This window comes from Aythya fuligula, chromosome 4 (assembly GCF_009819795.1).
Source record: "Aythya fuligula isolate bAytFul2 chromosome 4, bAytFul2.pri, whole genome shotgun sequence".
Lineage (NCBI taxonomy): Eukaryota > Metazoa > Chordata > Aves > Anseriformes > Anatidae > Aythya > Aythya fuligula.
The window spans coordinates 42,116,911-42,132,925 of record NC_045562.1 but is presented as its reverse complement, the minus strand read 5'-3'; the positions used below and the strand labels follow the sequence as shown (position 1 = coordinate 42,132,925).

The 16,015-nt window shown below is 36.3% G+C and overlaps 1 protein-coding gene across 1 annotated transcript in view; it reads left to right on the top strand.

The window, feature by feature from the left end:
* The window catches only part of FAT4 (FAT atypical cadherin 4), a 142,070-nt gene that overhangs the window by 120,214 nt on the left and 5,841 nt on the right, over positions 1-16,015 (top strand). Inside the window, exons 10-16 of the mRNA XM_032186777.1 lie at positions 826-930; positions 2,130-2,437; positions 5,788-5,873; positions 7,253-7,432; positions 8,307-8,431; positions 9,552-9,769; positions 14,241-14,502. Of these exons, the coding sequence (XP_032042668.1) occupies positions 826-930; positions 2,130-2,437; positions 5,788-5,873; positions 7,253-7,432; positions 8,307-8,431; positions 9,552-9,769; positions 14,241-14,502 (1,284 nt within the window). The remainder of the gene's footprint in view (positions 1-825; positions 931-2,129; positions 2,438-5,787; positions 5,874-7,252; positions 7,433-8,306; positions 8,432-9,551; positions 9,770-14,240; positions 14,503-16,015) is intronic.

The window sequence follows — 16,015 nt, the reverse complement described above, 5'->3', positions numbered from 1 at the left end:
CAGGTACCAAGGTTGGCATATAGTGGAAGTGCTGACAAACTGGTAAAAACTGAGCAATGAAAAACTGAGAAGTGAAGACAAAACACTTTTGTAGTTAATGTTTCCAGACAAAGAAAATCATAGTTTTGTACAAAGAATCCCCTTGTCAGTATTCAGCATCTGTTAAAATCTTCACTTCTTCTCTTGGTTCCCTTCCTTGTTGAAATGAATTATGTGATTTCAGTATATTCTCTAGTGAATAATATCTACCACATGTGACAATGCCTGCTTAGAAAAGGACCATGTATCCAGGGTAACATGTTTTAGCTCCAGAGGACTGTGGTCCCTCTAAGTCAGGAAGGAGGTTGTAATTGATGAGGAAAAAGAAATATCATATAATGTACAATAGCAGCCTGTGTTTGCCCTGCTGTGTTCATACAGGTTCCAGCAAGAGCTGTCCTTACCTTTGATCCCCTTCACACTGAGTACATTGCATTCAATAGGGAAAAAAAAAAAAAAAAAAAAAAAAAAAAAAAAAAAAAAACACTTCTTGTTTTAGTACAGCATCTCTTTTTATTTCATGATCTCTCTTGTATGGACACCAGTTAATAAAAAGCAATGCAATACCTATATGAGATAATTACAGTGAAACACTTCAAAATTTCTCTCGGTTGGTTGGTTAGCCTGGGACATGGTTAGTATGGCTGGGACAATGTCTGTGTTTCCATCCCTCCATCCCTCCCTAAACCTCAAATGATCTCTCCTTTCGTTATTCTAATACAACCCTTGCTTTGCTATTGACCTGATTCTTCTGACCTTGAAATTGATTTTGTTCCTTGATCACAGGGAAAACCTGTGACTCCGCTGTCAATTACTGTGAATGCAACCCCTGTTTCAATGGTGGGTCCTGCCAGAGCAGTGTGGAGGGGTACTACTGCCATTGCCCCTTCGGTGAGTATGCTCTTGCATCTTTATCTTCCCTTCCCCTATTAATAATTCTCAAGCATACTATTTATGTTTACCTATATGAAACTGGTGGGTATGTGTATATGGATCCCTGTCCTGTTCACAGTAAGAGAACTTGACTCAGCCAGAACAGCTTTAGTAGTCCACACAAGGTCTTGCCCTTTCACTTTATTGCATGTTAATAAAGTTTTGAGTTCCAAAACCAGTATACAATGCCGAGAACTGGAGAAGCATGTAGTACTGCCAAAATAGTTCAGTAATTATTAGAATTTAATTATCCCAGATTTGTTTTGTGGAATGAACCCAATAAAGACATAAAACAACATCAATGTTTTAAGGTATCGTGATGTAATTGCAGCAAGTTTGGTTCTGAATGCAAATCCACCCAGAATTGTCATTGTTCATATAGAAAAGCATATATGTTATAAATAGCTTTGAATATGGTTTTGAACTAACATGTAGAATAACTTCTTCATTCTACTTTCCATGTTTTGCATGTTTTAGAGTTTATTCGTTTCCTAAATTTATAGTCACAGTCCATTATAAATACAACTATTATTCATAAATTTTCTCATTGTCATTGCAGTAAAAAAAAGTCAAGGGAAATTGTGACAGAGAGATATGAAAAGAAATATATAAAATGCACCAAAATATTCAGATCAACAAAGACACTGAGAAGGCATAACTTTTTTATCACATATATGTTTATATTATAAGTATCAGAAATGGATGGCTTAAGTTAGAATTGTTAATTGAGAAATAGTTCATATAACATCTACAGAGAGAAAAATCAGCTGAAGTTGAAAATTTATTTCTGTATTTGGGTTAACAAATGCCTGATGATAATTAATAACTCCTTTTGATATAGCTATCAAACTTTTTTTTCCCCTTACTTTCTTAGGAAAGCATAGAGGCTCAGTGTAGTGTATCTTGTTTTCCAATACATTTAGTTGTCATCTGTAAGTTAATTTTTAAGTTTAAACAAATAAACTTCAACACCTACCTATGGGTAATAGGACTTTTCTGTTCAGGTAGCATATTTTTAATCATACATTAGAGGCTTTTAAAAAAGCCTGTGTATTATAACCCTATCTAGAGCACATTAATACTTGGTTTCTGGGAGTATGCTTGGAAGGAAAAAAAAAAAGCTAGCTGCTACCAGATTTTATTTTTTTATTTTGCAGGTGTTTTTGGGAATCATTGTGAACTGAATAGTTATGGATTTGAAGAGCTGTCATATATGGAGTTTCCCAGTATGGATCCAAACAACAATTATATCTATATAAAGTTTGCCACTATAAAAAGTAATGCCTTAATGTTATATAACTATGATAACCAAACTGGAGAGAAGGCAGAATTTCTGGCTCTGGAAATAACAGAAGGAAGGATGAGATTCTCCTACAATCTTGGCAGTGGCACATACAAGCTTACCGCGACTAAGAAGGTGTCTGATGGACAATTTCACACAGTTATTGCCCGGAGGGCTGGAATGGTAAGAAATGCTAAAATGGGTATTTAAGACAAGTTCAGCCAAGTCACTTTGGCTTCCACATGAACTCAGAGGAACATAAAATTAGTAATGTTGCATTTACCAGCAGAACCTCCAACTTTGGGGAAAAAATAAAAATAAAAATCCCTCATTTCTGTCTTACTCCAACTGACTCAAAGGCCTATAATGGTTTGTTTAGTATCATGATAATAAAAAATAATTAAAAAAACATGTGCAATGCCCTGGATTCTAAATGTGAAAGACGAGAACCAGGAATAATTAATGAAGTAAATTACTGCACATGAGGCTAATTAACTGATGCAGATTACAGGAATTATATTAGGGAAAACTAATTAACTATAGTAACTACAAAAGCCCTTAAAATTACCTTACCCTTTGGATAGTAGAAACAGGCAAACATAAAATTCCATCTCTGACCTCCTTAAGCTAGTTCAGAAATTTTGCAAATCTCATCAGACTAAAAACCTTTTTTATTTTTCTTTCTGTCTTTAAACTCTGTAAAATAAATGCAAAGATTTCAAAGTTGTTACGTTGTGAGGGTTTTTCTGAGAGAAAATAAGGGAATTACTTCCCTCCAGTCCTCCCAGAGGGAATGAATTTTGCCCAAAACTGAACAGGAACAATCGATTGCCAGATGTCTGGTACCTTGACCCTTCGCCTGCCTTTGTTTTTTTCCATTAAATATTTTCTATTCTTTTCTAATTTTTAATATTTCCAAAGCAGAACATAAACCAAATGCTCCTTGAGTTCAAGCCAAGCTTTTTGACTCCACAGTGTTTGAGTTAGAAATGAAACAAAATATATTTGTCATCCATAATCAGTAGCTCTTGCCCAACAGCTCCCTTTTCAAGCAGATATGGCCAACATATATGGAATCTCATATTCTCCCCATGTTTGAAATTAAAGTCACATAAGAATAATATATGGTCGGAGCTCAGATTTTGTTTTATATTTCAAGACAAAATTATATATCCAAATAAGATGAAAGATAATTGTGATGTTGAGTTATGATGTTGTTTTAACGTACCTTAATATCAGATAATTAATAATTTGCCTCTCAGCTTCCAAATGGTTATACTCAAAGATGCAAAGATGCACTTAAATCTTGAAAGGCACCAGATTCACATTTTAGCAACTACATTAATGTGGTATATCTATCAATATGATTGACATGGCTAAGCGTAGAAGCCCACCTTAAAAATTGCAACAAATAAATGAAATACACTTAAGAAAAAAAAAATCAAGCAGAAAAAATATTTTACTTTACTTGGATATGCCAGAGGGATAGACTACAGAAGAAGAGAGAACATGAAAAAGACTATTTAAAGAAAATTTCAGTTATAAATGTTTCAGACTGAAAGCAAGCATTTAAGACAACCTATACTTCTGTGTGATTTTTAAGTTTAAACCATCCCATTAATGTCAGCTGTTTACAAACACAGTATGCAAGTAGAATCACCTTTGTCTTAGATATTTCTGCTTCAGGAAGAATGTCTCCCAGGTGTCCAAAACAGTATAAAGTAGCCCCCCATCAGGGTTCCAGATCTGTCGTTTCCTACAGCACAGTGGGATTTTATCGGAAACTGGTAAAATCATTAAGTTGTCAGTCCTGAGATATTGCAGAGTGACAGGATAGAAAGTCTCATAATGCAGCAAGGTAACCGTAGAGTAATGCTTAAGTAACAAGCAGGGACATTTGACTAACATTAGAAAATAAATTGTATGAACTCTGGTCCAAGTAAAATATATTCTCAAATATCTAGCTCTTCAGCTGGGGTTGCAGCTTGGCTTTCACAGTGCATAGCGATGTGAGTTAGGGAGATTACACTGATTGAGCTAAGAACAAAAAACTCATTTCATTTTTTGTTGTTGAAGCTCTGAAGGAAAATATGTATGCGTATGATGGCATACAGACCAGTCAGCTTATTATTCTTTCTATGAATTGTTCCATTTATACCGGGCACATAATCTGCTTTGGAACTGCAGACTGACATTTCTCAGAAGCAGTTTGCTTATTATGTATGGAAAGAAATTCAAGATAAGCTTTCATTAAAAAAAAAGCAAATTGAACAATTTAGGCATACTGCAGAACATGATTTAGGGCTGAGAGCTATGAATGCATTTGGTCAATACAATGCGTCAGCTTGCGGTATGTATTTGGAAATAGCATGGAGAATCTGTTGGGATTCCCGCAAGACGTTGTTAGTAAACTTCATTGCAGGCAGGAGAAAAAGGCATTGCACAATAATGGCATACTGATAGCTATTGCTGTTTGCTCAGCTCCTGTGGAGTAACCTAAACCAAAATAGGAACCCAGGCATTTAAAAAAGTAATGTTTGATTTAAATTTGCCATAAAACTGTACCACACATCTAGTGGAAATGTGAGAAGCCGATATGTACAACTTGGAGATTATGTTTATTTTTTTGAAAAATTTGATTTAAGGAATAACTAACCTTCAGGGTTTTTTTTTTTTGCAGTGCATCTGTTATTAATAAATCACCATGAGGAAATTTCTTTACTAAATAAGGAATATAATAAAAACTCCTTTTTAAATGAACAGGAGTTATTTCATGATTTTAGTGAAAGCTTTGGTTAGGCTCTTAGTACAGAAATTACAATTAAAAGTGCCATGATTGGCTTGAGTGTAAATGACTGGTAAAAAACATTCCATTCTCTTGGGATTGACAGCTTTGAGACAATAATAAGTTAAAGAGGAAGACTGCTCTCAGTGCCGATGATGTCCAGCACTTTTTTGAATGTAAGCTTGGTCCTGCTCACCAAGCAGTATTTGCATGTTTCACTGTTATCAGTGTGGTCCACTTCGGTTATTATTTTAACCAGTGATCCTAGTATTTGTACTCCTAGCTCTTGTAAGGCACATTTTTGTTAAGTTCAGGATCAATATGTATAGTATCATGGTCAAGCCCCTGAAAGAATGCCCTTTGTGTTTAGAGGGAGCAGCTCTCTGTTAAGATCAGGAGTGGGGTACTGTATGAGCCAAAATAACTGCAGCTTCAAGGAATAAAGCAAGCAAATGAGAAGAAATCCAAAACTAAAATTTTGTGTTTAACTCTCTCTGTATGACCTAGTCACTTAACTCCTCCACTAGTATCCACATCTTAGTATTCCCTGTGGTGATGCAGAATGGAGTTGGTCAGTGTTTCCAAAGCACCTTGTGATCCTGAGTGACATGGTAATATACAAGTGCTCTTGTGCTCAAGTGCTTGTTCTAGCCAAGTTCTTGATATAATATATTTAATCATAAACATTTAATGTGATTGGGAACTACACCCTTGCAATAAACAACATATTTGTGTGTGGCTTTTGCAGGCAGCATCACTGACAGTGGATTCCTGCTCTGAGGATCAGGAGCCAGGCTATTGCACTGTTAGCAATGTGGCTGTTTCCACTGACTGGTAAATAATTCTTCATTTTGTGGGGTTTAGTTCTGTAAAATGAAAAATCACACTCTAAAATCAGAAGTTTGGAATAATATACATGCCCTTAGCTTAGTCTCTGGGAAGGGATAGATGCCTAAGCTTCATACCTTCAGGAGGTGTGCAAAGGTCTGAAATGCCTCCCATCATTGTAGAAGCAATTTATATTTTCTATGTGTCTTGCTGGTTGCCAGCTCGGGCCACATTCCCATGTGCATGGGATTTATTCATTACAAGGAGTTTAATCAAAAATTCTCAATTCTCTACTCCATCTCTGTCCCCAGGCTGTGGGCACACATAAAAAGCCCACATAAGAAGCTGTGGGTAGTCCAAGCTGTGATATAAATGGGGGTAAGACGTTTTGCCTAATGGTATGAGATTTCACATCAGAATCCAGACAAAATTAACAGATCAGAATATCAGGCATTTGTAATTACTGATAACTTGTAAATCTTAATTAGAGAGTAAAACATAAATTTATTCATTATAATGAAATTGCTTTTAAATATACATTGCTGCTCTTAGTTTGAAATTCTACAATATTTAGTACTACAAATATTTAACAAAACCTACTCCACTTTTACTTTTGCAACCCTAACTATCTTGCCAGAACAGTCTTAGACTCAAAATGCTATTACTGTAGTAGCACCTATATTTCACTCTGGTGTTGTTCATTTTGGGTCTTCTTTTTTAAAAAATATACCTATAATTTCTCATGAAGGTGTAAGAAATAGCATTACCTGATTACTTTTTTCTTTATATATATATATATATATAACTTTGACATTTTTTTTTAGTACTTTCCAGATTTCTTTTTTTATAACTTTCATTTCTTAAACATCAGCCAGTACAGAAAGCAAACATTGCTGTTGTTGTTATTTACCGTAGCTAACTCAGAAGCTCCTTTTTCAGAAGCACTTCACTTATTTAGATCCTCTTTACAGGTTGCAAAAAATTTAATCCCAGCCATTGTTGCAAATTTCTTACAGTAGTCACAATCATATTTCGTGACACAGGTGGCTTCCTCACTAGCAAAACAGTTATATATTTGTAAAATAATGAATCCATCTTCCAGCTGCTTAAATATCATCTATAATTTAAACCATAATTGAGTGAAAATCGTTATTCATTTTGTTTTCAAGCACACTGCTTAGTCAAGTGAATAGAAATTTTGACATTCGATAACTGAGTGTGAATTTAAATGTCATAGAGACATCTGTTTCCCCTCCTAAAGATAAAATGCAAATTTTGGAAGTGGAACTTCAGCCACAGACCTTAGCTAATAGTTACAGCTCCCTTGTTGTCATTGCTATCTTACGTCTGTTATTGCTAAACTTTTCTTTCTGCCTCTTTTATAGGACTCTTGATGTACAACCAAATCGAGTTACTGTTGGTGGCATCAGGTCAGTTGAGCCCATCCTTCAAAGGAGAGGACAGGTGGAAAGCCATGATTTCGTGGGCTGTATAATGGAGTTTGCAGTCAACGGACGTCCCCTGGAGCCCAGCCAGGCTTTGGCAGCTCAAGGAATCTTAGATCAGTACGTCTGCTATATATGGTATCAAATAGACAGCATTTACGATATAGAAAGCCAGCATGAAAACCAGGCACTATTCCATTCAAACACCGCTAGATATTTCTTGTAAAAAAAATGGCTGTAGACTTTATTATAAGGTGTGAAAAATTTAGGAAGAAATTGAATTTGGATGAAAAATTCACAAAAGATTATAGAAACTTCAAAAAAGCAACATCATTACATTTCTGTTGCTGATTATTATTAGTGTTGCTTTGCAGGCTGAAATCGAGTAGCCCTGTTATTGGATTTCTTTATAAATTCCACCTGGTTTTGACAGTCTCATATAGTTTACTGAACCTCTACTCCCTCTTATTTCTTTTTAATTCACAATGTCTGTTCTATCACTTTGCCTCTCAAGTATCACTGAATTTCCCTCATATCCTCTGAGTGGTCTTTCAGAAATGATCAACTATTTGATTCTATTGTTTTTCCATCTCACTATTCAAAGCCACAGTTGTAGCAATAATGTCAGTCTTACATCCAAATTCACTGGCTCACCCTTCCTCTTTTGACCCCCAAGTTTGCACTGTTCTTTGTGATATGAAGTCTCCGGAAGTCTGCAGTGTAAAAAGCACCTAAAAGAGTTCATTCATCTCTTGCGTAATGGAAGATAGGAATTTTACCGTCTCTAAATTTCTTTCCCTTTCTGTTATAACTGGATGCTGAAAGTTGTGATCTGTTTAGAAACATCAGCTGTCCGAGGAGAAAAGCCTCTCAGTTTTTGCACCTCTGGGGGAAAGAAAGAGAATATCATTCAAATACATGACCCTTTCCAGCACACTTGCTCTGCTTGTTTGTATGCAGGTACTTCAGTATCTTCTTCTCTGATTTGTTTCAGATGTCCCCGGTTAGAAGGTGCTTGTACAACTAGCCCTTGCCAACATGGTGGCACGTGCGTTGATCACTGGTCATGGCAGCAGTGCCACTGCAAAGATGGACTGACGGGAAAGCACTGTGAAAAATGTATGGAGAGGGTTTCACTCTTTCTTTTTAATCTACACCTAACTATATGGTTGAACTGATTGCTATTAAGAGTTTTTTTTCAGGGGCACAGGGTAATGAATCTTATGAAATAATGAAAACAAGTAACATGCTTGCCTCTTAAATAATTATGAAGGAAAATTCCACAACGAACTATTGTCCTTTCATGAGTTAAAAATATCAAGTTGCGTATATTATGTTTCCATGTCTGTATATCACATTTCAGGTAACTTGCACTCATTTAAAACTACTGCTTCCAATAGGGTGTAATCACTAATCAAAATAAAGCTATCCCGTAGGGAGAGATTTGTTTATTGTAGGGAGGTAAGAGGGTAAGGGAGAAGTCTTCCCTTTGCATAAACACTATGTACACGTGCTTATGGCTCCTCTGAACTGTAGGCCTTTTTATCAAATGACTGTCAGATTATATGCATGGAAGTATAGCAAATGTAAGTAAATGCAATGGGATTATTAACTTCAGTATGGATAGGTCTGTAAATCAGTACAGGATTGTCTAGGAGAGCAAAGTGATTTATTTCCATGTAGTTGTAATATAACAGCTGGGCTTTGTTTTCTTACATGTCCCATTATTGTTTAGCTGATTTATATGCTTTTATTGTGCCAGTTTACAAAATAATTTTACCATAATTTTAACAGCATTTGGTAGTCAATACTCTGCCATTTTTTATTCATTTTATGCCACCACAAATAGAAAGTCATTATCTCTGCCCTGAAGAGCTTAGAGTTCAATATATCATGAAACCCTGCTTGCAGTAATGGAAATAGTAACATCTCTGGGAAGGAATTACAGTTCCAAGAGCCAAATTTTTTTCCCTACTCCCTCACTTGTTCCCTAGTGAGTTTTAATTTACTATTGACTGATACCAGCAGTAAATTACTAGCACACTCCCACTCTCAAACACACATTCTGGTTCAAGCCAAAGAATAGAGGGGGTGAAATTGCCATTCACTCCTGCTCTCCCCACTGACCTGCTCTGAACTTGATCTCCTCCCTGAAGAAAATGGTTGTTATCAGGAAGATGATCACTGTGCTATAGCTACAATGAGCTGCACACTCAGTGTTTCCCTGTCCTTGTCCCAGATATTACTGCCGACACTGCCTTATCGCTGGAAGGCAAAGGACGACTTGACTACCACATGAGCCCAAATAAGAAGCGTGAATACATGATGAGACACAGTGCTAGAGGCGCCAGCCCACGACCCATGAATGTGGACCGCTTGGAAGTGAAATTCAGGACAAGAAGTGAAAATGGGATTTTAGTTCACATCCAGGAAAGCAGCAACTTCACTACTGTGAAGGTAAGATTACAGCTAATGTTGAGTTTGATTTGATTGGACTGCCTTGTGCATAGTGATCAAAATCACATTTTTCCATTACTCTTGCTGTTTCCTTTCTAAAATACTAGGTCTTTAACTAAAGCTAGGCACTGCTCCAATATCATTAATCTTCTCAACAATTCCCTTGCTATTTGCCAAGGTATCAGAAGATCTTGATGGCTTTGTATCTAATCAGTTTTGTCCAGACTCCAAATAGTGACTGTTTTAAGGCAGCAGGAATGGTACATATTGCCATATTTGTTATCATCATTAAGTTACACTCTACAGATCAAATAATTTCATTATTGGCCTTTTATCTTCTGATTTTTCAGGCCTCGAACCCAGACCCTCCTTAAGCTAAAAAACAATTGCCAAAAAGTTTTCATGAATTCCTACTAATGTGGCTCATGCTTATCAAACTAGGAAGTAAGGGATAACTTGAATTCATGAGGTTACCCACAGAGCGATGTCAATATCAGATTATTTTGAGATACGTAGCTGAATTAACGCTTCAAATGCCACACGGTTTTCTTTCCCAAGAGTTTATTGCTGCAGAAGTTACCTTTCTCAAGAGAAAGAGATGGTTCAGTTCCTGGCTATGACTCAGTCCATTTACTCATAACTCTAAATGAGTACAGCAGCGATGTTGGCAAGCCCCTTTATTGGGTTGGTGTAAGCTCCAAGTTTCCTTGACTGCTGTAATGCTTTCCAAGTTTTTTTCCCTGACTTTTAAAGAAACTCATACAGAAATTCACACTTTCTAAGCTTCAGCCCCATTGATATTGTCCACCTGCCCAAATCCTGTGCTGATCAGAGGTACAGAGCATTTCTGTCACACTGTCTGCTTTTAAGAAGCAAGTCTCCTGTAGTTCACTGGCATATGCTTTTACCATGTCATTTGATAGGAAGTTTCTGCCACAGTCATATTAGCTGATAAGATCTAATTATTTTGTGTTCTGGAGTAAAAATAAAGAACACAAATACTACCTTTTTTTCTCTGTAGTAGATTTTGCAATGTCAGCTCTCAAGCTTTAATTAAAAACAAAACAAAAAACAAGAGAGAGAAAAAGAGAGTTGCCTTTCCTGGCCGAAAGCACTAGTGGTGTGTTTATGCAAACACTCTTATTATTGTTAATAGTGGTGTAGTTATACAAGCAAGTGGAGAGTGTCAAGTCCCAGACCCAGCTGCACAAAGGCAAAGAGCAGAGGTTCGCCTAGTAACAGATGCAGTCCTTTAAGGAAAGAGAGGTAACTTCAGTGTACCGCCTGTTGCCAAAAAGTTCCCAGATGATGCTAGTTAATAAAACAGAAGGTCTGTTTCACTGTAGTTAGTACAGTGCAGCTCTTGCACCACTGCTCACACCCAGAGCTTCCCGTGGTGGTGGCCCAGTATGTCAGCAAATCCAGACATACGTAGGTCTCCCTTGCATCTCGATATACTCCCAGTGCAGAAGATGAGTTTTAGGAACTTCTGTTTATAACTTTTTCATCAAGCTTCAAAACAGACAGTTTCTTAACCTGATTTTGGAGTATTTTAATATGCTTGTTATCGAAAGTGTAAGCGTTCAGAGAAAACCTGCATGTGTTTTTATTATAAAATTGTGCTAGAGAAAAGCTATATGCTCTGTGACTACCTCCATGCCTTCATGTTTTTCATCTGTAGTCAGTTGAGTTTGGTACAGCTGGGATTGGGATAAAATTAGAGAAATGGTAACAAATTAGACCCACTGAGATTGCAAGCATTGCAATTCATTAAATGATGGATGTAACCTCCCTCTAAAAAAACCCTAAACCTGGAGAAAAAGGGTCTTATTTATGATATAAAGGGCTTCTTAATCTTGGAAAAATGAAAAAACTAGTAGATTAAATTAAACAATAGTCAAATTCATATGGAAAGTGCTTCTCAAAAAAACACAAAAAGGAAAAAGGCAGGGGTTTCTTTATTAGTAAAGCTCTTTGTCACAGCATATTTTCTAACAAATAATGCGCACTACAACTAATTCAATTAGAAATAAGGGCAAAAATACATCTGGTTAAAAGTGAAATTACCTGTCTTGTTTTAGCTGAAAATCTCATCTAAAATCAGATTGGATTCACATAATGTACCGCTAGATCTATGAATTGTATGAGTAGAGAATGTGGATTACACATTGCCTATATATGCTAACATATGCACATAGTGAGTTGCAGAAATAAATCAGAACATAGCTCATTTCAACAATATCTTATCCAATGGGCTATAAATCTGTAAAGGCTAGTGCTCAGAGTTAAGACAAATAAGAAGCAATTTGCTCAGTAAAGGAGATTCAGAATATTAGTAAAGTTGAATCATTCTTATAGTTAGAAATATGTTCTCTTTAGTGGCTCTTCTTTTCATTATAGCCTACTTACCAGTTACACAGCCATTTAAATAAAACCTAGAAATGAGTATTATTTGACATTGTCAGCATCAGCATTTGTTTCAAATTTAGAAATACTTTGTAACTCAAGGAACCAAGAAGAACATCCCTTATTTTCTCCTGGTCAAAGAAGTCATGGACCGGTCTTGTGTCTGGAAATTTTATTTTGTAAATACCACTGCTATAATATTTATGAACATTAGTCACATGAATGCAGAAATAGCACTTTAAAGTCATAAATCAGTATTGAAATTATCAGTTGTTAACAGGTAAATAGTAATACAATTCTTCTCTGATGTGGAATTAGAAGATACAAGTCTGTGCTTAGTCCTTCTGTAAGCGTAGAGGATACTGTCTGATATGGTGTTTTCCTTTTTGTTTACATAAAGACCAAAACACAATGCAGTACTTTCATGGAGCATAAAAGACAAAATAAAACTAACAAACCAATGAAAGGTTGCAAACATAAATATATGTATATATTCTTCCCAATTAGTCTTTTTATAAATACTTACGATTGTGACAAATGGTATTTAATATGTAATGATCATCTGTGTGACTGCGTTTCCAAATACAGGGTTTTCTTTGGGCTGTGTGATAGTTTAGATGTCTGCCACCTCTGTTTGCGAATACCAAAAAGCATCTTGTCTTTGAGAGGGAATTTTATTAGTGAGTTCCCAAATAGTCCATCTTCAAATAAACTAAATTATGGCAGGTATAAGCACAGTGTGTGCACATATTAACCATTGCTTTTCGTGATCCAAATGGAATACGTGCTAGGTACATTCAGCACAGGCTGCTGCCAGGACATGAGCGTGCTCTTACATCCATCTTAAAGCTGATCTGTATGAACAAAGGTTGCATCACTAAAGAATTAAATCCAGAGCATTTAACAGTTTCTGGAAGATGGAACAGCATTCTTGTAGTCGGTGTGTCACCTCACAGTTCTTCCCAGGTGAACATTATTTTTCCTGGAACAAAGCATGCAAGGCTTTCAACAAACCAGTGTCTCTGACCTCTCCTGGACAATGCATGTGCACGTTCTGCACGCTCCTGTTGCAGATCACAGCAAGGAACACAGAAGGGAAAGGAGTTGTCTTATCTAACACGTATGAGCAATGTGCAGAGTAACAGAGATGCACATGGAAGAAAATCTGCAACAGGTTCCAGAGTCACCTTATGAGCTTGTATAAAGCTTACAAGTTTGTACAGCCCTTAGGAGGTCAGCTGACAAGCCCAACTCTTAGACAGTATTTGAGAAACCTGTTTTTTTTCACTCCTTTATCTTAAATCTCATTTTGGGATCGTTTAATACTGAACTGATAAGAGGTTTAAAGTCCTGCCACACAAGTGTGGCATTATTTGCAACGAAAAAGCAAAAAAAAAAATTCACAGATATATAATAATATATATTTTTTTCTAATAGCTCACAAGTTTAAAATCAGTTTGCCTGAGGAAGCACCATTTGAAAATGCACACAAAATAATAGACTTTACAACTCTTTAGAAAGATTTTTAAAATACAAATATTTTTCTGCAAAATGCAAGTTAGCAGCAAACAGTTAGGAAATTGGAATCTTGCTCAAATCCTGACATACATATTCCTATTGTGTCATAATGAGAACTAGATGCAAGCTTTTGGGACAAGAACAGCATCTGTTCATTCTGTAGAGCATTTTCTTCACTTGCATTGATGGAGAAGGAAGAGTTTGTCTTTAATTGGTTAAAATGTTTTGTCATGCGCATGCCCAACAGCTGGGTTCTCAATAGGTTTTCCTCTTACGAGAGTAGCTAAAGAATGAGTGGATGGCAATTCTAAGTTTTCTACAGATGCAGTAATGAAATTAATTGCAGCCAAATTTTTAGTGCTAAATAACTAATGCATTTTTAATACAAAATGGTTGTTTGGGGAAAAATACAACCAAGCTTCTCACTACAACCAAAGCCATGTGTAACTGTACTGAGTAGGCATTACGTTGCTTATGTGTATATGGGGGCAAAAAGTAGTCTGTAAATATCTTTTAAAATTATGCCTTTTGCTTTTTTGCTGACCAGATTAAAAGTGGGAAAGTGCATTATGTATCTGATGCTGGAATTGCTGGGAAAGTGGAGAGAAATATCCCAGAAGTGTACACTGCGGATGGCCAGTGGCATTCTGTACTCATTGAGAAGAACGGCTCTATCACTATCCTGTCGGTCGACAAGACTCATAGCCGAGACATCCTCCATACCACGCAGGATTTTGGTGGACTAAATGTTCTTACCCTTTCTTTGGGAGGAATCCCACCAAGCCAACCTTTCAAGAGCGCAGTTGCAGGTATTATTATTATTATTATTTTTTTTTAATATAGTGCACATGAGCATGTTTGAGCAGACAAAGGGTGTCTATTTGCTTAAAGGTTGCAGAAAGTACTGTAATTCTTTATTAGTAACTAATATACTTTCACACTTTGCCAGGAAAATTGCAATTCGAATGAGTAAGGATTGCAAATTTTTCTTCCTTTAATATACACTGCAGCCTTGTTATTTTGAAAAGACGGCATTCCATCTGCAGATCTTGTTGGAGGCAGGGTTAGGGTTTGCTTGCTTGTCTGCAAATGAGTTGTAATGATTTTGTTATGTTAATGGAGAAGAAAGGACCCATTCTCTACCTGGGTCAGAATCTGGAAAATCAAGGCAAACCTACTGAGGCAAAAATTCTAAATGAGAACTTTGTCTCTGTAGGGGTTTGGTAAATACTGCAGGATTTAGCCTGTTATTAATATGATTAAAATATTTTCTGAAACTCCAACTTCCTGCTGTCAGATGAAGAATAGGATTTATTTCTGAGCAACAGAAACCAAGGACAATAAAGAACCACCCTCTGACCAGCATCTAGCTGTAAAATCAGTAAATCAGTCTCCCTTAAGAGTTAAAGCAACTGTCTTAGACCCTGGCAAAAGATGTAGATAACATATATTTGATATTATTCCCCCAGTAATAAGTAAAGATGGAAGTGATTTTAGTTAGAAACTGTGAGATATTCCAGACAATGCAGGCATAGGTTTCACAAAGTTTTTTATATTAAAAGATTGTCCTGACTATAAGAAATGCGACCAGATAAAGTAACTTTGAAAGCTGCAAATTCACACTTCACATTTGTGTATTGTGAACTGTTTTGAAATGCGGTATGAAATCATATGAATGCTATGCTTACCTTTACCCTTTTTACATGTATGTTTTATGAGCAGTGTATGCATGGAAAAGCCAAAGAGGCTTTTAAGAAAGCTGGAACAAAGAAAATTGAGGACACTAAGTTCTCACTGTCTAATGCAGCAGCAGACAAGTTATGATTGTCTGCCTTCCACTATGATAGTATAATCCAAAATCTCATATTCATATGATGTGGTTTTTTTTAATACTGGATTACAATGTGTACGACATACCAAGGATTTACAAGGGGGAGACATAAAACTCTGCATGAACTCAGATGGTCAAAAATATCTGAAGCACTGTTAAAGGCAGACAAAAACATACATGGATGATGATTCCAGGGCTGTGAAGCTGGGATATCCAATGTTTTCAAACCTGGGTAGACCTGACAAAATCCCAGTTGCTGTGTGTCATGTCACTGCTGAAAGGGACCACCAAGCACGAGGCAAGCTAATCCTCCATTTTGCTTGGTCTCCAAAGTGAACCTAAATCCTCAATTTCCTCTTTATTTGGGAATGTGAAAACAGGAGAAAATGAAAATATAAGTAATGCTGAAATAAAATACAGCTCTTTCAAAATGGAAGTAATACAGAAATAACATACTTGCTTACAAAAATGTCTTTGGACTTTCATGTCCC